Source organism: Periplaneta americana, chromosome 1 (genome assembly GCF_040183065.1).
Source record: "Periplaneta americana isolate PAMFEO1 chromosome 1, P.americana_PAMFEO1_priV1, whole genome shotgun sequence".
NCBI classification, from domain to species: Eukaryota; Metazoa; Arthropoda; class Insecta; order Blattodea; family Blattidae; genus Periplaneta; species Periplaneta americana.
Window position 1 is genome coordinate 210,770,426 of NC_091117.1, and position 25,909 is coordinate 210,796,334.

General features: G+C 34.7%; 1 protein-coding gene across 1 annotated transcript in view; it reads right to left on the minus strand.

Moving 5' to 3' along the window:
* Positions 1 to 392: 392 nt before the first annotated feature.
* LOC138707527 (facilitated trehalose transporter Tret1-like) overlaps positions 393 to 25,909 on the minus strand; it is a 34,369-nt gene continuing 8,852 nt past the window's right edge. Inside the window, exons 4-6 of the mRNA XM_069837062.1 lie at positions 13,879 to 14,187; positions 9,547 to 9,655; positions 393 to 7,166 (exon numbers count right to left, since the gene is read on the minus strand). Coding sequence (XP_069693163.1) covers positions 6,898 to 7,166; positions 9,547 to 9,655; positions 13,879 to 14,187 — 687 coding nt within the window. The 3' untranslated portion in view covers positions 393 to 6,897. The remainder of the gene's footprint in view (positions 7,167 to 9,546; positions 9,656 to 13,878; positions 14,188 to 25,909) is intronic.

The following is a 25,909-nucleotide window of genomic DNA, read 5'->3' on the forward strand; positions in this document are numbered from 1 at the left end:
ACTGAGTTTTACTTATGGTGGAAAAGGCCAATAACGAAAGCAACTTTGTGAGAAACATTTGTTTTAGTGATGAATGTACATTTACATTATCTAAAATAATGAACCAAATGTTCCGATTATGGGCTACTGAAAACCCGTACAATATTTTTGAGACAAAAGCATAATAGTATGTTTGGGCAGGAATATTGGGTCACCATATCATCGGACCATTTTTTCTTCAAGAAAGCCTGCAGGCGAAAGATTCTTGCACTTATTAGAAGAAGACATGGGGCTTGCAGTGGTAGATGTTGTAGGAGAAAATAAAGAAATTTGGTTTCAAATGGATGGATGTCTTGCACATAAGATTCACACTGTTAGAGATTGGTTAACAGATTCTTCCGATGGCAAGATAATTGGTCCACTTCATACAATTGAATGGCCTGCTGGATCTCTTGATCTTTCTCCTAATGATTTTTTTTTCCTCTGGGGCATATAAAATCGAAAATTTGTTGTGAGAGGAAATTTGAGGATTTAGATCACTTGGAAATGCAATACAAGCAAAATGCAACCAGATATCAAACATGCAGCTAGCAAATGTCAGACGAGAGTTTTATAAAAGACTTCGTTATTGTTTAGTATCAAACAGAGGTCTATTTGAACATTTATTGTGATTTACTTATTTACCATGAAATAATGTAAACATTGATAGCTTCATTGTTAATCTGTGAAAAAATTAATTCACATTGACGTCACATTCATTCGTTTCCCCTTTAAATTTTATCATAACTGGTTGGAGCCTAATAGTAATATGCGTTACAAGAGCGGTATGTTGAAATTTTAATGTTAGAGGAAAAGTTTGAAAAAGCGAAACGTAGTTGAGCTTTTTTAATTTCCGAGAATTGAAAAAAAACATACCGCTCGTGTATCGTACATTATTTTGTGCGAAGATCGTTTATTACATACCTGAAAGAGGAATTTCTGATTAGTTGCAATGAAATCTCCATCTTGGTTTCTGTTCAATGACGGCAAATTTGCAAAACAAAAATATCTATCTTCAACATTGTTGCTTTAAAATGTTTTCTGTGTTTACTATACTCCAGCAGGCCGTGATATACGTCTGTCTTTTTTTCCCCCAGTCTATGATGAGTCTGGAATCTTGTTGATTTTTTCACGGCTTCCTTAATGTTACTTGCATCATGAATGCAGTAACTTTAGTGGAGTTGTAGAGTTTACTTAATTTTTGCAAATATTTAAAAACAATAATTAACAGTGAAATTTAGGTGAAATTGCAATGGTAAGTTTCCAATTTATAATTATTATTATATTGAACGTCTCTAAAAATAATATGTTAAAAGCCTAAAGCAGTAAAATCAATAATATGTCACTTAAGCGGTAAGAAGAGGGAAATTGTTATGTGTGTTAGGTTGGGAATACTGAATGTGGAATTTTAGACTTTCCGCGGATTGGTTTTGTGCGGAAACCAAGCAAATACGCACGATCTCGCACAAACTATTTTGTTTTAAACACAATTATCTTCATCTTCACATAGATACAAATGTCAGTTATCCATGACCTACTGTAATTAAGTTAAAGATAGTTATAATTACGTTTTCATTTTATATAAATTCCAAATACGCTATAACCAAAATATTAATTTAATACAACAAATGGATGGAGAATTTTTTCTCTACCAAAAACTTTAATGACATTTCCTTCTATAATAATTAGTGGAGCTACTATAACAAAATATAAATTTTAGCATTAAAATCGCTATGGTGCGTGTTCCACCCACTATACATAAATGTATAAAGTGTGTTAATTCCAAATTTACTATTCGTACAGTATAACATTATAATACTGTAGTACATGATTACCATGTAAAACTGTTCCTGCGTGTAGATCAAGGCACACACTATTACCGGGTAAACCAAACCGTAACGAATATCCGTCTAGTACTTTTTGTGCCTATCATATTTTCTAAACTTTCTAAGCCAAGAAAACTTTAGTTGTTGCAACATCACATTTCCACGACGTAAGGAACAGTTAATGTATAAGATTATTCAAAAGTAAGTTCCCATTTTGGAACAGCTGTATCTTCTGTACATATCAGCAGTTTGGTTTCATATGGGTACCATTACTGTTTAGAAGGTTGGTTTTTTTTTATCGATGAGTGTTTCGTTGCTATGGTAACTGTGTCACGCTTGTATAAACAATAATTGTTGTTCAAAATACATACGGCAGTTGTAGGAGAGTAATTTTAATAATTTTAAAAAGGTTTTACCTTTAAGAGTTCGAATTGGCCTCCTTCAGTGCTATTATGAATGCAATAGATAATATGCATATGCATTGAGAAGAAATCGAACGTTATATGGATTGAGAAATGGACAGATGAGACACATTTGGAATTGAACTGAGGTGTTAACACTCATATTTGCAGGATATGGGCAGAAGGTAACCCGAACTTAATTGAAGGGTTCAGAGTCATAGTGGGCCAAGCGCCATATATAAAAACGGAGAAAACAAGGGTTATCATAATTTAATTAAAAATATAGCTAATAATATAAAGTATGAACATTAAAATTAAATTATACTAGTGGCTTGTGCAGCAAAAGCTGCAATCTCAGTTTATTAGACGTTCAAATAAACATTTTTCAGATTTATTTTCAATGAAGAATACCAGGCATTTTGAAAGTTATTTGCTCACATAATAATGAAACATACTCCCTCTGAATCTTTTTTATGCCAAATACTTTTTCTTCAACTTATCTACCTTCAGTTTTTGAGTTTCAACGCGAAAACGCAAGTAACAATGTCAGGATGATCAGTAGGTTTTTCATGTGGGAGTAAAGCAATAGCTATTTCAGGTCATTGTGGATTGTGGGTGAAAGTTAAAAAAGTAGGCTAAGGTTTGCTATATTTCGAACAATGGACATATCATCTTGGTATAGCTACTGCATGTAGAGCTTGAAATGTAGAGGGTAAAATCATTTTATCCTGCTAAGAGATCTTGCCGAAATGATCGGGAGACTACAAAACTTTCTAGGCCTCTTATTTTATCAGTAAGTAATATCTTTTGGTCTTTCCTTAGAAACTGTAATTTTTCCGCTCTCTCGAGCCAATACTGAAGACAATGACACATATAAATATCTACACCACACCGCTATTAATATATGAAAAAGACCCAACCCCACTTGATTAATAATTATAAAAATATTTGATTTTTTAATAATAATAATAATAATAATAATAATAATAATAATAATAATAATAATATCTTACGCAAGTTTTGTCTCAGTAAATTATAGAAATCAAAATCTAATTTAAGATATTCTCTACATCTACTTATATAATCTCAAAACTTTTCACTTTCATATCACCAGTATAGCATTAATATGTATAATTAATAAAAATAGTCACATCATGGCATTGACTATAATAATATTTCACTTCTAATGGTAATAATGTCAACAAACCACCTCAAGTTTTGTAGATTTTAATATCCAATACACAGCTGTACTCAGAAAATTACACACCGCAGAATCAGACCTGTAAATTATTTTTAGTAAGTCTTAAATTTTTAATTGAATTTGAACTATAATCAGCAGTCCTGCAGGTCATAGCCTTCGTGTAATTTTAGTGTGTGTGTTTTGTTTTATTCTGAAATCCAATTAGTTCTCAAAACTGACGAAAGATGGATTTTGGAAAATAGGAAAATTATGTACGAAAACTAAAGCTTCACTCGAAGTTACTATTTTTCCGAAAATCCTTGGATGCCAAGCTTCAAAATGACGGGTCATTCATTAAAATCCGTTCAGCCGTTGTCCCGTAATTTCCATTACCAGTTCAAATTATATATATAGATATTAATCTTCATAAAACTATGGTATTCATTTAACTTTAATCCTTGTTTTCTTCGTTTTTAATAAATGACGCTTGGCCCACTATGGCTCAGAACCCTTCAATTATACAGCAATTACGTATTACATGATATCAAGGTTACTGTCTGCTTTGGATTTACATAACATTTCATATTAGGACCATATTTCTATGAAGAAACTGAAACTGGACAAATAAAAACAGTGACGGTAACAGGGCAGCGATATTTTCAAATGTTGTAAGACTTTGCAATACCAGCGTTACAGAATCAAGAAATCGAAAAGCCCATTGTTTTCACGCAAGACGGCGCTCCACCTCACATACACAATAATGTAAAAACACTATTGCGTAAAACATTTGGTGATCGTGTAATTAGTAGACATTTTCCGAAAAGTTGGCCTTCTAGGTCACCAGACATAAATTCAGCTGACTACTGGTAATGGGGTTACCTGAAAGAAAAGGTATTTCTTAGTAGACTTACTGTACTACACTTTAGAAACTGAAACAGTCAATATCGGATGCCAGTCCACACCTGTGGAGTAACGGTCAGCGCGTCTGGCCGCGAAACCAGGTGGCTCGGGTTCGAATCCCGGTCGGGGCAAGTTACCTGGTTGAGGTTTTTTCCGGGGTTTTCTCTCAACCCAATACGAGCAAATGCTGGGTAACTTTCGGTGCTGGACCCCGGACTCATTTCACCGGCATTATCACCTTCATTTCATTCAGACGCTAAATAACCTAGATGTTGATAGAGCGTCGTAAAATAACCCAATAAAAATAAATATCGGATGCCATTGAAAACATCCCTACGAATGTACTTACTAATGCCGTTTGTAACATAGAAGACTATTTCTTATTGAACAACACGGTGGTGATCATATTTAATGTTTTCGTGTTTTAATAAATTCCATTCTTTACGAACAAAAATTGATGTTTTTAATTTATGGAATCTAACAAATTTGACAAACGCATTACCATTTCAAAATGGGAACTTACTTTTGAATGACCTTATACATAAGAGAAATATAGTAACAAAGTAAATTCTCGCAATTATATATTACATATTATATTGAGAATAAATATTCATGAATGAAATATATAACCACTTTAGAGGAAATGACCTTTGTATTTTTTTTCTCAGTGTTGATACTGAATTTAAGAACTTATACTTATTCAAAGCGAGCACAGTGCTGATAGTACGTAGTCTACACAAATCGAGAAATGTTTACAAATGAAACTAGATAGTTTTACGAATCGATATTGATAAGTTCTTAGAATAACATGGAAAAAGTTACTGTATCTGAAAACAATTTTTATGTATGGAACACAATCATATTTTCATTGTGCACTATTAGCACAACGGTCATAAAGCAATTTTCCGCCTTTCCACAAAATTGTTTATCTTGGTCTGCAGTCACTCTTTCGCAGTAATGATTACTGCATCGGTCAATGAAAGTAGTTTTTTTGTTGCTTTTTTAAAGTTTCGAAAAGACGTGATTGTCGGCGGGAGTTAACATTTGAGTCAATTTCGTCTGTTTTCAGCATTGGTATTAGAGACTTCCGAGTGGGTAGGCAAACATTATATCGCAAGTAGAGCACATCTTTGTAAATGTTACCACACTGTTCCTCCACAATTTTTTCCCGAAATTTAGTTAATAATGAAGAATAATAGACACAGTCATTATTATTCCATCTTTGTCCCAAGAACACTGAGTCGAAGATGTTTTCTGCCCAGCCTTAAGAAGAAATTTCTTTGGGAGAGGAGAACCAGAGTTTTTTCATTCTTTTGTGTGTTCTTTTGTTTCTGGGCCGTAATAATGGTCGTGCATGACATGATTTTGGAGGCTCGATGAATTAGACTCAATATTGAATAAACTGCTGGTCTGTTATTAAATAGTACATTATGAAACGAGCCTATAATGGTAGTAATTAAGACGCGAGTATGTTTGTTTATGAAACGAGCGCAAGCTCGTTTCATAATTTTCATACGAGCGCCTTAATTACCATTGTAGGCAAGTTTCATACGACTTTTTATGCTCGACCATATTTCTAACTTGAAATTATTCATAAGTATTCATGTTATTCTTATATGACTGGGGAGCGGAACTGACCTTGTGCAATATCTCGTAAATTGTGAGATGTGCGCAGACGCGAAAGTATTGATTTTTTCCGAGAAAGAAATGTCATTGACCTTGATATAATCTAGAGAGTAAAATAAACATTAATCTTGATATAACCTTGAAATTGATTTAGACATTGAAAAACGAGATGACAAATTGAATTTATTTGAATATCATTTACAATTAACGCTAATTTTATTATAGTAACAGAACATAACCTTCTGCGACAGTATTGGATTTCCAGCCTCCGTGACGTTTCGCTAGTTGTCTTTCGATTGCATATCCGAGAATAATCGATACTTGCGCTTTCATATTGCTACAATGGTGTTTTCTGATTGGTGGAACACCTGAACTTTAATGAATAGGTGTACTTTAATGAGGTCCATTAAAGGGCTGTACCAGGTGTACATTTCGGCATGGTCGAGCATAAAATCAGTTAGCCTTTTTTATTACTATTTGTTGTAACAGTATGAATGTTACACTACTTGCATAAAATGTTTAACAAAAACCAGATTTATTTCGATGGTCAGTATCTCGAAAACAGGTTTTTGGCGGTTGGTCTCTTATTGCGTAACTCTGTTCAATCGCTCTCCTATGTTCCCCTCACATATTTCCGTCTATACGTAAAATCAATTTAAATTTAATATAGAACTAACCGGAATTCAATCACCCACAAATCCGGCGACATTTGTGGTGTCGATACAGATTTATGGAATGATTTCCACACACTTTTACGAGTTTCTGCCATTGACATCATTCCTAGCAAGTCTTTGTAGTTTACGAGAACATCGAAAATGAAATCATAATACAGAGCCTCCTGACAGACGGCGAGCACGGCGCCGGTCCACATTGGAAGCTTGAACCTCACACAGATCAACAACTGTATTGGGAAGATGTCCGCAATGCATTTTAAGTACTAATTTGTTTATTTATTGAGAATATCTTGAATTTCCTGAAGAGATTTTCCTTTGGTTTCGGGTAAAAGAAAGTAAACAAAAACTGCCGAAACGAAGGTGAAGATGGCAAATATCCAAAACGCAAAATGGCTACCGAGGGCATTTACAATATCGCTGAAGAACCTCGTGATGAAAAAGGCGATGAACCAGCAGAAGGACGCCGTGCATGCAGAGGCGTTACTCTTTACGTTGGCAGGGAAGAGTTCACCCATCACAGCCCATGCAAGTGGTCCGAATCCTGTAATGAATAGCACCAGAGTAACCCTCAGCAGTGCAGGTAGTTCACAAGCAATCAGTGATGGAACTGCTGTTCCGAAACTTGGGCTGTATGAATCTTAAAATAGTTTTATGAAACTTTATTTTTTTCTTACAGTTTCTTAAATAAAATTTAAGTTTATATTTTATCTTGTATGTTAGTTTCTTCACTTTGGACATAACATACTGGGTGTTCATTTCAAAGTGTGTCATGACGTCACTGTTGATGAGTCAGCGATTTGAAGCGAGTTTCAGCTTTTGTGTCAGAGAAGTTGCCTATTAATCCACGCGTTCAATCTGAACTTGAGAACGTGTACGGTATAACTTGAACGTCGTAGCAACAGATGGCGGTCTGTACGGTCTGTGTGCTACCATAACCTCTTTCGAACTGTGTTTTGCGCGGGCAAGTCGTACGCAGGGTATTTGTTATCATCGGTTGCATTCCACAATACAAATCAAATGCTCCGTGTCCATGTTGACCGTCGAAGTTAATGTCAACAAATACGTAAGTAATCGTCTTAACCCTCTCCTCATATCCCGACAGTAAGAAAAAACTCACCTCAGTACATGTTTCGAAACAGTTCACATTCCTGCCACTACCGGCGTTACCGTACGTATCGGTAAGTACTCTTCTGAATGAACGCCGTACTTGTTAGGCAACTTCCCTGGCACATAAGTAATACACCTCTGCGGAAGTGTAGGAAGATTGAATTCTCTAGGCTCCTTGACTAGCCACATGACATTACAGCGAGCCATGACACACTTTGAACTGAACACTCAGTAGCACACAGATTCACATGAATTGATTTTTTTTAACCGGTGTATTGTTAAAAGTTTATTGGCATATTTGTGGAATATTTTATGAACTTACATTACTTTTTTTTTTTTAGATATTTTGGGAATTCATATAATTTAACCACGTTTTAACGTTCATAAAATATTTTTGTAGTATATTTAAGAGAAGAGGCTGTTCAGTTGACTAACCTTTATATGAAACAACGAGTCAAAGTCAGGATAGGAGAAGAAATGTGTAAATGACAGCTGTGAGCAATATGGAATGAAAATAATTAGACCTAATGTCAACAAACGAAGATCATGTTCATAGAAAGAAAAGTAAAGAAGATAAACTTGCGAATTCTAAATGAGGCAGTAGAGCAAGTGGACAGCTTCAAATACTTGGGGTGTACTATAAGCAGTAACGTGAGCTGCAGCCAGGATGTCAAAAAGAGAATAGCAATGGCCAAAGAAGCTTTTAATAATATGTATAATTAAACTTATATGGCATTATAAAGAAGAACTCTATAGTACATTGAGGGAGATAACCCCTATAAAAATTAAAGCTTTATAGACAGATCGCAATAATTTTCATGCTTCATGAAGGCAATACTTGGACATTGACAGAAATATGTGAAAGTAGATTACTGGCAGACAAAATGAGATTTTAAAATCAGTACTGGATGTTAAAAGGAATGGCGGGCTAAGAATTTATGATATAGGTACGAAACAATCGAAAATATTCATTTTAGTCGTATATGATCAGTGGCGTACGCAGAATTTTGTCAAGGGGGTCATTATTAAAATTGTTTACAATTTACATTATGGGTACCTATTTTAAATGTTGTGTATTATTATTGTTATTGTTTTATTGTTATTATTATTATTATTATTATTATTATTATTATTATTATTATTATTATTATTATTATGTTACGGTATATTTATTAATATTATAGTATGTTCTATAATAGAATGTATTCATGAATATTCTTATAAAATCTTTGAAGCAATTTTTTCACAGCCATTTGAGTTTTAACAAATTTTAACTTCTGTTTAATTTTGTATAATAAAAAAATACTTGTGTCACTATTACACTTACACAATAGTTCTATATATATATATATATATATATATATATATATATATATATATAGTCAACAGTTATTAATTTGTATATGATAGATAAGACAGTTTACGTAACAAGGAAATCTATAACAATCACATTATCTTGAAATATCTGTAATGTTTTTAAAAGTTGGAGGGGGTTTCAAACCCGGTAACCCCCCCCCTTGCGTACGCTTTTGCATATGATAAACTAAAGATTAGAGGAAGAAATTTTTAGATCATATCAATTAATTATAATTTCAGAGTGAAATGTTTGAAGAAAAGTGATGGCGATGATGATGATGATAATGTTGATGGTACTAAATAGGCTAAGATATGTCGCGTTTGTTTCTTCTGAATATAAATCTTCTATAACTTCCATTTCACTATTGCTATATCGTCACTAAAGTTAAGAAGGAACTGTAAGTTATTAACGTTATGTGAAGTTAAAATTTAACTGTGAACAAAGAACTGTTACTCACCAACAGAGTATACGGTTATATAGACGACAAGACATATTACGGGAAGCCATCCAATGCTGGACACATCTGAGCCGTCATTTTGAATCTTGAAGAAAATTCCCAGTATAATCTGAAAACGAAAAACTTACTTGAACATTTGCTCCCAAACAGTAACTAATATACTTTGCCTTGCTTCAGAGCAGAATCTTATTATTTTATATTACATGTCAATATATAATAATAATAATAATAATAATAATAATAATAATAATAATAATAATAATAATAATAATAATAATAATAATAATAATAATAGGCCTAAAAATATTGAGTTACTGCATAAGTTGGTAGCGTTTTTGTTTCGCTTGTTGGTACCCCGGTTGCTATGGGTTTATTTATCGATTGTCATTTTTTATTTGAAGTTCAATTGTTGTGCTTGAATTTACATATTGAAGTTTTCATTTTTGCAGATAGTAAGTGGAGCCGTGGACGCTATAAAATGGAGTGTCAAGTAGAGAAAGTGGAACATTTCCGACATATTCTTCTTCTTGAGTTCAATAGAAGGGCGAAAGCAGCGGAGGCGGCCAGAAACATTTGCGCCGTGTATGGGGACAATGCTATCTGAGAGAGCACGATAAGAAAATGGTTTTCTCGTTTTAAGGAGGGTCGTTTTGACATTAGTGACACTCCAGTTCAGGACGAAGTTTAATGAAGACTGTTTAAACACTTTGATCCACGTCAGAGTATCCGAGAACTGCCAAATGTGATTAACTGTGACCATTCCATCATCGTGCGACATTTATTGCCACCAACTGAGATGTCTTGCAGACGCAAAGAAAAACGACCAGCAAGACTGCGTCAAGTGATGCTACTTCACGATAACGCCCGTCCGCACTCTGCTAACCTGGCACAAAACACTATTCAGAATTTGGATTGGGAAGTCATTCCGCAACCACCTTATTCACCTGATCTTGCGCCCTTAGATTTTCACCTTTTCCGCTCTCTATCGAACATCCTTCAAGGAACTTCCTTTACGGATGAAAATGCGCTCTGAACATGGCTTGACGACTTATTTAGCTCAAACCACGCGATTTCTACAGGCGTGGAATCGAAAAATCTACTCCAGCGTTGGCAGACTGCTGTAAATAGTGAAGGAGAATATATTGTTGATTAACTTCTCTCTTATGTGTATCTGATGTAGAATAACTCTTCTCGGGTTCTCAGCCAGGTGAGTTGGAGATTAGATTCCAAGCTTTCGACGGCTAGCTCAAGTCATACATTGTATCTGATGTGTTTAATAAACTTATGAAAAATCGCTACGAAATTATGCACCAACGTAATAATAATAATAATAATAATAATAATAATAATAATAATAATAATTATAACAATAATAATAATAATAATAATAAAACTGCTACTACTACTACTACTAATAATAATACTTACTTACTACTACTACTACTACTACTACTACTACTACTACTACTACTAATAGGCTAATAATACTGCTACTACTGCTATTACTATTATTATTATTATTATTATTATTATTATTATTATTGTTATTATTATTGTTATTATTATTATTATCATCATCAATATTATTATTGTCTTATATTTTTATATTTTGTATGTCTTATTTATTTTGACCTGCTGTTCACATTTTGTTATAAATTTTCATTTCTTTCTATATGTTATATATTATGTCTGATTTCTACTGACTTGTTGTTTACATTATATTATGATTATCTACTTCAGTTTTTTGTGTAAAATTGTAGTGTACCTTACTTTGTAAATTTGTAGTGTTTTTTGTAACGCAGTTTTACTCCTGATTGAGTGTTAGACAAGGCTGTGGGGCCTTAACTCCGCCAGGTTAAGGGGACACTCAACTATATTTTGTAACTTTTTTCCTATTTGACCAATCTTTTTCAAATTTGGAGAAAAAGTTTAATATACGGTACACATGGAAAGTAACATACAAAATCTCAGCTCATTAGATCCAATACTTTTCAAAATAAAAAAAAAATATTTCAATTTTTAATCAATCATTAATTGAAATATCACTTTTAATTATCATTTTTTATTTTTTGGCTTTATACATTTGACTGTGACTTCTCAATGAATAGGGGAAGAATTCTGCGTATTGATTTAGTTCTGTCACGTAAATTAGTGTAGAAATTTAATTTTTTATTTCTATGACACTTTTTCTCCAATTTTTAAGTTGTGTCCCCTTAAATAAACCATTATTATTATAATTACTATTATTATTATTATTATTATTATTATTATTATTATCTCAAAACAATTGCTTATACAAATTTTGGCTACTCGAGCGCAATTATGAGGGTCCGTAAAAATGTTTCCCTGGGGCCGTCTACAGAAAGAAAACAAAATTTCATGGAAAGATTTATTGGAACAGATACAGCAATAATAGTTGACCTACTGTTCAACATATTTCCTACCGGAATTGAGACGTTTGTCATACCGTGGGATCAACTTTTGTATCCCTGTGTCGCAGAAGTCTGCCGCCTGGGATCGAAATTAGTGTTTGACAGCCGTCTGCACCTCTCTGTCGACCCCGTGGTATGACAGATGTCTCAATTCCAGTGGAAAATATGTTTAAAAAAATAGCTCAACAGTTGTTGTATCTGTTGCAATAAATTTTTTCAATAAAATTGTGTTTTATTTCTGTAAACGGTCCCAGGGAAACTCATTTTTACGACTCTCATAATTGCGCTCGAGTGGCCAAAATTTGTACGAGCACTTCTTTGACATTATTAACATGGAAGAAAAAAAAAATAACTTTTTTATCTGCTCCCATGACAATGTTTGCTTGTAAGTGCACGGACCCGTCTCAGGTCCAGCCCGTTAATTTTTTAATTTTTATAAATGACCTTGGCCCCATAATAAAAGGAATAGATTATCCTATACTATTTGCAGATGACACAAGTATCATAATTACAGACAATAACTTTGTCACATTCAAATATAAAACAGAAACAATTCTCCTTAAAATTTATGACTGGTTTACAACCAATAAACTAGCATTAAACATTAATAAAACTAGCATAATTCAATTTAAAGCCACTTCAAATTTAATCTCTGAAACATTGGACACAACTATCAACAATATACCTCTACTAGAAACATCAACAACCAAATTTCTTGGTTTGCATATTAATAATACCGTACAATAAATTGGAAAAATCATATCAAAGAAATAACCCCCAAACTTAGCTCAGTATGCTTCGCAATTAGGTCGTTACAACAATTTCTAAACAGCAGTATCTTAAAGACAATATATTTTGCCTATTTTCATTCCATTATGTCTTACGGAATAATATTTTGTGGAAATTCTGTAGATAGTAAAAATATATTTTTATTACAAAAAAGAGCCATTAGAATAATATTTGGAGCAAAGGCTAGAGATTCATGTAGATTATTTTTAAAAAAATTAGAGATTCTAACCTTAACAAATCAATACATATACTCTACAATAAATTTCCTATTATGTAATAAAGAAAATTTTCCAACTAACTCAGCCATACATAGTATAAATACCCGCAGAAGGAATGATTTTCATACGCCATCATCAAATTTATCATGCTATCAAAGGGGAGTACGTTACATGGCGATAAAATTGTTCAATAGTCTTCCTGAAGACATTAAGAATCATAGCCAAAACCCTGCATTATTTAAGACAAAACTAAAAAAAATACTTAATATCTCACACTTTCTATTCTGTAGATGAATTCTTGACATTTCACAGTACTGTGTAAATATTATAATACTATTAAATGGTAAACATACTACATTGTATAAAATATTATTGTTATTAAGGTATTAATTCTGTACATATTTCATATTTGCATTTTATATGTATTGCATTTTATTGTTAAACGTAAGAATTGGACACGTTCTTTATTCTATGCCATAAAACAAATGTAAGAATATTATGGAACAAATCTATCTATCTATCTATCTATCTATCTATCTATCTATCTATCTATCTATCTATCTATCTATCTATCTATCTATCTATCTATCTATCTATCTATCTATCTATCTATCTATCTATCTATCTATCTATCTATCTATCTATCTATCTATCTATCTATCTGTCTGTCTGTCTATCCATCCATCCATCCATCCATCCATCCATCCATCCATCCATCCATCCATCCATCCATCTATCTATCTATCTATCTATCTATCTATCTATCTATCTATCTATCTATCTATCTATCTATCTATCTATCTATCTAAACATACACCACTTCTCTTCCTTATTAACATACCGGACTTGCTAGATGGCGCTAGTGTGTCTGTTATTATTGCAGGTATCGTTACCTCTGAGATGCCCATTCCGACAGCAGATATTAGAAGCAGCATTCTCCTGCCAAGGCGGTCGACAACCAGCGGGGTGACGCACGAAGCCAGCAGCATCACGACGCCCACGATGATAGTGGCCACTTCCGGCTGCAGGGACCCCCCACTCTGAGCGAAAATTCCCTGACTGTAGAAGAGCACAGCGTTGATACCAGACAGCTGCTGGAAGGTCACGAGTCCCAGAGACAATTGCAGGGCCTTGATGTTGCCTTTGGTTGCGATTAGGTCCCTTAACTTCGATTTGTTCTTCAGCATGTCTTGCATAGACGCCTGCAACACGTAGAGTGATCTTACTATCATTTGAATATTATGTTTGTTAGTTTACATATCTCGAGATGCGATCGCTAAGATTTCCAGATCGTCCTTAGTGGTTTAGTGGACACCAATATTGTCATTAGCTCACAAATACATTACCATGGATGGGAAACTCGTGCTCCCAAAGTGCTAAAAACCTTGAAAGAGAGAAAGGCAGACGGAGCCAGCCGCAGCAGTTACAAGTTGTTTGTAGTTTCACTGCAAAAGCCACGGTGCGCTCTGGCGGCTCATGCAGGCGATCGTGATATCTATTCCATGCTTGAATTTCAGAATGACGCATGGTACAATAATTATAGTAATTTTAGACAGAATGTACCTAAACACGTAACAAAATTATATTATTTTCTAGCTTTGTAAATTAGTTTAGTACTGGAAACACAAACTAAATACAATCTTTTCAAGATACAACAAATATAGCTGCAACACTTATTTTTTATTACAATATTTGTTAATATTTCTTATTATATGTATTATTTGAAACGTAGAATGATAGAATTTACAAGTCTTTATTCATTACGAACAGTTCGATTCCTGATTTCGCTGGAATCTGAGTGGCGTGCTGTTCTGTAGATTCATCAATTCAAGCTATACATTTTCAGTATTTTCTATCGGCTGTAAGCCAAAAGGATTTCAGAAACATCTCGATTCCTTGTCAATTGTCACTGTTTCTCCAAACTTAATAATGAATTCTGCTGTAGGTCTTGAAGTACGGTCTTATATTTGATAAGAATATTTTCTTATCACTCTTCAAGATAGTTCATATTCAAAGAAAGTGAACTTGTCTATGTTCTACATGATACTGCCACATTTCAAATTTATCCACAAATGCTCTTAGCTAGTCGATCATATGTCGTGCAATTCTGTAACTCGCACGCACAACGTGCTAACGATATTTGATATCAGTCTCACCTTGTTGATATCTCATTTTTACCTTTAGCTGTTCTAAAGCAGATGCAGACAGTATTTCTTTACTAAAACCTTCACTGCATATTTGTAACATAAAAGTCATGCGTAAGAGAGTGTAATAGAACTTAATAAAGCTTTACCTCTCTTCTTAATAAAAAAAAATCCTCTTTCGACTCGTAACTAAAAGGGAAATGATCTAGGAATTATAATGCTTTTCACTTAAAACGAGCCGCCACTTACTGCAGACGCGATCGAACTTGTGTCTTGAAAGAACCGCACACAGGCAGTACAGCTAGTACAGAGTCCGTTCTACCTGCACTGAGATTGTGTTGACACATTGAGAGCACGAGTTGCCCACCCATGCTGCATTACTGTTCGCTCACTGATGTTTTAGCCATTGGAAATGGAGTAGTACAGCTCGACCAAGTTAAGTCTGCGAGCCGAGAGGGGAAGTTGGAGGCAGTTCTGTAGTGAAAGGAGGCGGTAACGAGAGGAGACCAGTACAGTCTGATATGACAGCAAAGTTTTGCTACTGCGCTCCAGTTCATAGAGCGGTAACAATTTAAGACGCTTTGAAATAGACTGTACTTCTACTTCTGCTTGGCAGTGAGGTTTGGCGTTCTGATTGGCAAGCGTGGAGAAAGTTGCATGAGGGGGAAGGCTGGGAGACAGCGTAACTGTTGACTTTATCTGAAGACAAGGACAAAAAATGCGTGCGCTCCGTAGTGTATTTTAAACGATGTGCACACGTTGAAATCTGAGCGTCAAGTGACCTATGTGGCAACTGTGTTTTGCCTCTACATTCCATCTCGATATCCCCACTCGCAGACTTGACTTGGACAGGTGCAGGTTCGAGCCAGTGAAGCGTATCGGTACACTAGAGTTACGAAATCCAGACGCTATTGCAACACTTTATTTACTTTGAAGGAGAGGCTATTCAGTTCTCTACTCTTTCGGTCTTACTAATAAAAACTCTATATACAGACGTTTAACTGTCTTATACTTATACAATGAGTAGCTCGTTTATACGTCGTGTGTAAATTCCTTACTAATAATCACTACATACGTCGTGTATAAACAGTATAACTGTTACACAGCTACGTCATAGTTTCGTCATTACTTCGTTACGAAAGGTAATAGAATATCTGAGGCTCTCTATTGCATCCGGTAGAGCACTCTAGTGTAGCGTGTTAAATATCGATAGTACAACTGACTCTAATCGATTACCACACTACATTTTGGTCAAAGAATACAAGCTACAGCAGTATTATTCTAATAATTCTATGATCTTTGGTTTGTTCTTCTGTGGTTACAAGGTAACCATGGTAACCATCATCATAAAATGACAGTTGATACGAACAGCTGTTAGAGGGGCGGCCATTTTTTCGCTATATACAACGCTTAAACAAGGGGTTTCGTGTATATAACTACTGCAAAGCAATTCCCATTGTATAGTTACAGCCTGTTTATACGTCCATAGCTTATTCATGGTTTATTAGTAACGTTTTCTGTCTCAACTCTGCATAAGTCTCGTATAAAAACTATACACGGTTTATTAGTAAGACTGTTTATATATGAGTTATAAATTAGTTTCTTTGCTGGGACTAATGAAGTGTAAACCGGTTGCTATCATGTGACATTTTTGTAAGTTGATAGTGATGAAGAAAATGAAGTTGTTGTCTAACCGAATGGAAGCGGTAAAGGCATACGAGCATATACACAGCTTAAATCATTCAAAATGTACATAAATAGTTCAAGAAGGGAAGAGAACAATGCCATGACCCACTTGGAAAAACCGTAGCTGCGACAAGAGTAATGTGCTCAACGTTGAAGAAAATAGTTGTGGTGGATATAGCAAAATATTCCAAGAACAGACCTACGTAGAATCGATTAATTTAGTCGTGACCTAATTCGGAGGAAATTGTATGAATTTTATGCAAATAAAATCTTCCAGACTATACAAAATTCATAGCGCTGATCGCAGCAAAATAACAAGTACTGAATAGGATACTTCACGAGCTAACAGAACCACTGAACCACGTTGATCCTCTCGCAGGTATGATTTTTAAAATAAACCATGACATTGTTCTCCTCCTCCCTTAATATATATATATATATATATATATATATATATATATATACAGGGACATCACTTTATTTTTACAAACATTTTTAACATTAACCTGGCTATACTCGGAAACACTGTTTCCCCCTTCCATTACAGGAGTTTGATGTTACTAGTGCAATAGGTAATCAAATCATTTTACTAGGTATAGGAGGAGAGAAAAGTAGTGTATCCATTTATATTGTAGGGAAATACGATATTACGATTTTCAGTTTGATCATCACTTTTACGGAATTTATCAAAATACAGTAGAGTAGTAACATTTTTTTTTTCAAAAGCTCAACTTTTCAGGCGGCTATGTTCGTTATGTAATGTCTACTTTATTTAGCATATTAATTATTGATGTTATCATACAATATAGAGAGTGCATTTGAATTGAGGGGGGTCATAAGTAAAGGGCTGTAAGTGCACTTAAGTTACTTTTGAGAAAATGGGGTTTAAATATTTAAGCTTTCGTAAAATCGGTGAAATTTTTTATTTAAATTTTAATGTGTGATGCGATTAAGGGGAGTTGGTCATTATAGCATGCAAAATAATGGTAAAAATAGCCTATTTTCAAACAGTCATAAATATAATACTATTTATCAGAGGTCTTTCATTTTTGTTAGCTATGTGTGTATACATATTAAGCTTTAAAGTGAAAAAGAATGGTTACTCTAGGGTAAATCTTTATCCTTAAATTAATTTTTTTAATTAGGCACAATTTTTTTTTTATAAATTCACTACATGTCTGTGATTAGGTACACTCCATTCACTTATTATAGCACATATTGAATTGAAAATCTGACCACTTATTGCTAATAGATACTAAAACATACCCTACTAAAATTATTCATATATCTGTAATATTATGGGTATAGGGCATATAGCAATCATCACCGTCAATAAATTAAAAAAAAAAATTGAAGATTAGTATAAGCCCTATGCCCATAATATTACAGACATTTTAATAATTTTAGTAGGGTATGTTTTAGTATCTGTTAGTAGTAAGTGGCCAAAATTTTAATTCAATGTGTGCTAGGATAAGTGAATAGAGTGTACCTAATCACAGGTATGTAGTGAATTTATATAAAAATATGTTTAAATTCAAAAATTAATTTAAGGGTAAGATTTACACTAGATAAACCATTCTTCTTTCATTTTAAAGCTTAATGTATATACATATATCACTAAAAAAATGAAAGAGCTGTGATAAATAGTATTACATTTATGACTGCTTGAAGATAGGCTATTCTTACCATTACTTTGCATGCAATAACGTCCAATTCCCCTTAAAATATCCCTTTGCCACTAAAATTTTAGATAGTTTTGCTTACACTGGATGCACTTAACTCATGTTATTACAAATGTCACTAGCATTCCTTTGCTTCTCGCCACCTCAATTCGAAAAAGCTAATCTGAATTTTTAAACAAGTTGCTGAAAATGGTTGCCGTTCATTACAATGCAGGCTTCAATTCAGTACGCATATTATTAAAAACATTTTGAAGCATATTCTCTGAAATTGAATTTATCGTTTCTTGAATATAATTTTTTAGTACGATATTATTAATATAGGTTCTTTCTTCTATAGAAAACGCAATCATATTTATGAAACACACTATACACTGCAGTGTTTACTTCAGTGCTTGAAGACTTCGAATGCAACAGCGGCCGTAAGTTTGTGTGTCTGACGGGAGCAAGGACATTAGTGAAGGGGTGAGAGTGAAGTACATTCAGAAATGCAGGTACAATAAAAATGCAAGTAAAAATAAAATGCTGTCCCTGTATATATATATATATATATATATATAAATTTGCCACCGGCGTGGCTCAGTCGGTTAAGGCGCTTGCCTGCCGGTCTGAAGTTGCGCTCGGGCGCGGGTTCGATACCCGCTTGGGCTGATTACCTAGTTGGGTTTTTTCCGAGGTTTTCCCCAACCGTAAGGTGAGTGCCAGGTAATCTATGGCGAATCCTCGGCCTCATCTCGCCTAATACCATCTCGCTATCACCAATCTCATCGACGCTAAATAACCTAGTAGTTGATACAGCGTCGTTAAATAACCAACTAAAAAAATATATGTGTATAAATTTTTAATGATTTTAGTTGACTGCGTATACATGGTTTTACCGTGTCCAATTATAGTGACACATAACGTTCGTTTCCATTATCGCTGTCAATATTTCAAGACAATGACTCCCAAGAACGCCACACGATAACAACTAGTTTACACTTTAAAATCCCTACACGAAACTTGATTTCAACTGTAAGTAAAGAATAGAATACCAACTAGCCTGTTCTTGTAATAACATCTTGCAGCAGCGCTTGGCTTCTTGTTAAGAGTAGTGTGTGTATACGTATGTGAGAATAGGCTACGCCCTGGAAATGTTATTCAATTATCTCTATTATTGTCTGAGACATTACATATTAAATGTTGAAAAAGTAAAATAAACAAGCTCCGAATATTCAACGCAGAAGTTTGAGCACACAGACTTAAAAATCGCGTAAAAGCAATTATTTTCTTCCTAAGACCTTTAAATTTCCCTCAAATAATAGTAATATACGTTACAAGAGCGGTATGTTGACGTTTTCATGGTCGAGGAAAAGATTGAAAAAGCGAAACGTAGTTGAGCTTTTTTAATTTCCGAGAACATGAAAACAAACATACCGCTCGTGTATCGTACATTATTTTGTGCGAAGATCGTTTATTACATACCTGAAAGACGAATTTCTAATTAGTTGCAATGAAATCTCCATGTTGGTTTCTGTTTAATGACGCCAACTTCGGAAAACAAAATATCTTTAACATTGTTGCTATAAAATGTTTTCTGTGTTTACTACACTCCAGCAGGCCGTGATATACGTCTGTCTTCCCCCCCCCCCCCAGCCTATAAATGCGAACTTAAAACAAACGGTAAGGTTATGTAATGATTTATTTTTCATTTTAATATTTTAACAATATTATTTATATAACATATTGCAGTAATAACATCGGCATCTGGAATCTCGTTGATTTTTTCACGGCTTCCTTAATGTTACTTGTATCAGGAATGCAATAAGTTTCGTGGAGTAGTAGACTTTACTTAATTTTTGCAAATATTTAAAAACAATAATTAACATTGCAATTTAGGTGAAATTGCAGTGGTAAGTTTCCAGTTTATAATTATTACTATGTTAAACGTCTCTAAAAATAATATGTTAAAAGCCTAAAGCAGTAAAATAAATGTCGCGCTTAAGCGGTAAGAAGAGGGAAATTGTTATGTGTGTTACGTTGGGAATACTGAATGTGGTATTTCACACTTACCGCGTATTGGTTCTGTGCGGAAAACAAGCAAATACGCACGATCTCGCACAAAATCAATATTGTGAAGTACTAATTTTTAGGCTAAAAATGAAAAATGTTAATTTTGACACATATTTGGGCATTCCTGCAGGTTATTCCCCTTAAGGAGCGTGACTCCTTAGCAATGCAAACAATGCCCGGGTTGAGGCTACAAATGTTTCTGTACAATTTTTTCTGAGACTGCAGGGAATTTTCATACGTAAAGCAATAAAGACAAGGAGTCTTTTCAAGACTGACAAAATACCGTAAGACTGCTGTATATCCACAGCTGAAGAACTCTAGAAAAAACTGAAGTATAAATTAAAGCTCTGGGAGAAATATCCAAGCCACCGGCGTAGCTCAGGTGGTAGCGTTTTTGCTTGCTGATCCGGAGTTGCGCTTGGGAGTAGATCTTCGATTCCTACTTTGGTTGATTATCCGGTTGGACTTTTTCCGAGGTTTTTCCAACATAAGGCGAATATCAGGTAATCTATGGCGAAACATCGGCCAAATACCATCAAGCTATCACCCATTTCATCGACGTTAAATAACCTAGTAGTTGATATAGCTTCGTTAGATAACCAAGTCAAAAGTTTGAAATATTTTTAAAATATCCAACACACTTCTGTGTGTTGTAGCCAAAAGTTCATTAAACAAAACGAATTGAAAGTTGAACAGGTAAATAGTTGTATGAAAATATAGAATTAAAATGATCTGCCACATCTACGTTATGGGAAACAATACTTACTTACTGGCTTTTAAGGAACCCGGAGGTTCATTGCAACCCTCACATAAGCCCGCCATCGGTCCCTATCCTGAGCAAGATTAATCCATTCTCTATCATCATATCCCACCTCCCTTAAATCCATTTTAATATTATCTTCCCATCTACGTCTCGGCCTCCCCAAAGGTCTTTTTCCCTCCGGTCTCCCAACTAACACTCTATATGCATTTCTGGATTCGCCCATACGTGCTACATGCCCTGCCCATCTCAAACGTCTGGATTTAATGTTCCTAATTATGTTAGGTAAAGAATACAATGCGTGCAGTTCTGTGTTGTGTAACTTTCTCCATTCTCCTGTAACTTCATCCCTCTTAGCCCCAAATATTTTCCTGAGAACCTTATTCTCAAACACCCTTAACCTATGTTCCTCTCTCAAAGTGAGAGTCCAAGTTTCACAACCATACAGAACAACCGGTAATATAACTGTTTTATAAATTCTAACTTTCAGATTTTTTGACAGCAGACTGGATGATAAATCTTCTCAACCGAATAATAACAGGCATTTCCCATATTTATTCCGTGTTTAATTTCCTCCCGAGTATCATTTATATTTGTTACTGTTGCTCCAAGATATTTCAACTTCCCCACCTCTTCGAAAGATAAATTTCCAATTTTTATATTTCCATTTCGTACAATATTCTCGTCACAAGACATAATCATATACTTTGTCTTTTCAGGATTTACTTCCAAACCTATCTCTTTACTTGCTTCCAGTAAAATCCCGTGTTTTCCCTAATCGCTTGTGGATTTTCTCCTAACATATTCACATCATCCGCATAGACAAGCAGCTGATGTAACCCGCTCAATTCCAAACCCTCTCTGTTATCCTGGACTTTCCTAATGGCATACTCTAGAGCAAAGTTAAAAAGTAAAGGTGATAGTACGTCTCCTTGCTTTAGCCCACAGTGAATTGTATGGGAAACAATAGATTAGCAAATCCAATAGATTAGCTGAACACTTATGGATAAGAGTAGATTCGGAAGTCCAAGAATGAGATAGGCTAGATCATACTCTGAACAGACGCAACACGCCCGAGGCTTAAAAAAAGAAAAGCAGAAGAAGACCTTTCCATTTTAAAACCGATAAAAGTTTAGGAGATATAGCGGGGGATAGTATTGATTTTTAAATGTTTAATCAATGTCACCCGTTGATAAGGCTGAAAAAATATGACCTTATGATAAATCAGTGGAAGGAGATATGAGTGGAATATCAGTATCGCAAGTGCGAACTTATCTGCTGTGATGTAACATCGACAGATTGATATTGACAAGTGTCATGTGATTGTGACCCATGAGACGTGATTACAAACAATTCTCAATAATGTCAATACTGCACGAAGGGAAAATCGAATATTAATTGTACAATATTCGTTATTATTATTATTATTATTATTATTATTATTATTATTATTATTATTATTATTATTATTCTGCATTGGTATAGGTCTCGTAACCAGGGAATACCGACGGAAGGAATGCGAATGAAACATTGCGATAAGGAAGAGCGGGCGAGAGGAAAGGTCACGAGATAGCTTGAATGATATTCAAGAGTACAGTCGGAAGAGAAATGACATCGATAGAATCAGTCTTGCGGTGTGATAGTTACATTACGACTATAGTTTGTTCCATTGGATGTGAATACGTGTCTTGTATCACACGGTATTATTATTTCATTCGTAAACATATGTTGCGCGTTTAATTAGCTTCGAATGTTTCTCTTGCTACGTTCTTTATTTCCACAGCGATGTCCTCATTTGTTCATCTTCTTGGAAGAGACAGTACTTCCATCGGCTCAAACCTCTCGCTCCCTCGGCGTGCCTACATACACACGTCAAAACAGACAGCAACGCCACCATTGCTTGTCGGTAATCGTTCCTTGCGCGAGCTATACACATCTTCTACAAACTCAGTGTAACTGTATTCCATGTTCGGCAGGGAAATACAGATTACCTCGCTTTGATAGGGATTGTATGTATGTATGTATGTATGTATGTATGTATGTATGTATGTATGTATGTATGTATGTATGTATGTATGCATGCATGCATGTATCTTTATATTCTTCATCTTATACATTTCAGTTGCTAGAAATTGGAACTCGCTACCGAGTGATGTAAGGGGTTGTTGGACAATAACTTCATTTAGGTCAAAATTACATAAATTCTTACTTAACAAATTAATTGCTGATTAATATTTATTAAATATAATGAAACTAACATCTGTTCATTCTTATTATTATCATTAATTTCTCTAAATAGATTTACGAAACCTCTAATGGCAATTACATTAATATTCTCATTATAGAAATATATTTTAGATTTATATATATATATATATATATATATATATTTTTTTTTCTTCCTGTAACATAGTTCTAGTAAGCTTATATTAAATCAATTTTCATCATTTTACTAGCTATCTCAAATCTCAAATTAATTATAATTGATTGAATTAAATTAGCTCATAAATGTTATGTTTTTTTTATTTAACGACGCTCGCAACTGCAGAGGTTATATCAGCGTCGCCGGATGTGCCGGAATTTTGTCCCGCAGGAGTTCTTTTACATGCCAGTAAATCTACTGACATGAGCCTGTCGCATTTAAGCACACTTAAATGCCATCGACCTGGCCCGGGATCGAACCCGCAACCTTGGGCATAGAAGGCCAGCGCTATACCAACTTGCCAACCAGGTCGACTAGCTCATAAATTAAGTTACTACTTTACCTTATAGGTTTATCTAAATTTAAATAAATATGTAGTCTACCAGTCGTTAAAACTTAACTGAAGAATATTGCTGGAGAACCATTTAAGTGTAGTGTAAATATTCGTAATTTAAATATGTATTGTATTGATTAAGGCTGGTTGAGTGGAAGAGAAGCCTTATGGCCTTAACTCTGCAGCGAAAATAAAACATTATTATTACTATTATTATTATTATTATTATTATTATTATTATTATTATTATTATTATTATGTATGTTAACTCTGTTTCTGGAATCTGTAGAATAAGTCGGCGCATTAGATTGGAGCCGATGAGAATCGAATGGACGAAACCTATCAGTGCGGGAGTGTGTTGCGGATTACATCGGCTCACAGCCGCTAAGAGGCAAGATGCGCGTGAAGATGTTTCACTGGAAAATATTACATTGATAAAAAACAGTGCTGCGTAGTTTTGTGGCAGATATGTGAAGGGTGTCTTTCTAGGAAACAAAGACGAAGTTTGGATATAGGTTATATAAAAAATTATGAATTTTCTAATGAATGTATCCATTAGCTAACAAGCAAACGTTCTGATGGAGGCAGATAAAAATGTTAAATATTTCTTCCACCATGTTAATAATGTCAAAAGAAGTGCTTATACAAATTTTGGTCACTCGACCGCAATTACGAGGCCGTCCAGAAAGTGATTTTCCCTGGGGCTGTTTATAGAAAAGACCACATTTGCATGGAAATATTTATCGAAACAGATACAGCAATTGTTGTGCTATTTATCAACATACCCCCCAAGGAACTGAGACATTTGTCATACCATGGGATCAATTTTTGTGTCGTAGAAGTCAGCCGCCTCAGATCGGAACCAGCGTTTGACTGCGTCTGCACCTCTCTCTGTCGATCCCATGATATGAGAAATGTCTCAGTTCCGATAGAAAATATGTTGAAAAATAGCTCAACAATTGCTGTGTCCGTTCCAATAAATTTGTGCAATGAAATTGTGTTTTCTTTTCTGTTGACGGCCTCTGGCGAACTTATTTTTTACGCCCCTCATAGCTGCGGTCGAGTGGCCAAAATTTGTATAAGCACTTCTTTTGACATTATTAACATGGTGGAAGAAAAAAAATAACTTTTTATCTGCCCCCATCAGAACGTTTGCTTGTAAGCTAACGAGTAAGAAACAGTGGCGGCTGATTGACTGAGGCAAGTGAGGCCGGGCCTCAGTCACTTGGCTTAACTGAAATCACATTTCGTGTTTTTATATAATGTATTAGTTATTTGAATGAAGCATATATCGCTGTAGAAGCATTTGAAAACTTTGATGTATATAGACCTGCTTTGCAGTAAAATTTGTTCCTGAAGCCGGGATCGCTCCTGCCGGGTCTGGCTTGTGATGTATACAGACCTGTTTTGCAGTAAAATTTGTACCTGAGGCCAGAATCGACGTGCCGGGTCTGGCTTAATGCATTGCATGTCCTTTCGCGGACTTTGAGTTTGCGCTTAAAACGTTGTAGCTGAGGCACAATTCGGCTGGCCTGGTCAGGTTTCACTCTTCCCAACCTTGGGCCGGCCTCAAGGGTAGAGTGGGGTGGGAATAGCAGTGGTGACTTGTCTTCCTAACTAGGTCATAAATAACAAAAATTCCAGCTCTTTGGCAGGCAAAGACCCACTTTATTCTCTCCCCTTATGTCTCAGTTCATGACATAAGCGAGGGTGTTCTACTATTGTACTTCGTAGCACAGTAGTGAATCTAGGTCAGTGTTATGTATTTTGGGAAAATATAAACAGAAACAAATGAGAGAAATAATGCTGGTGCAGTTAATTCATTGTTAGAGTGTCCTTTTTCGAGA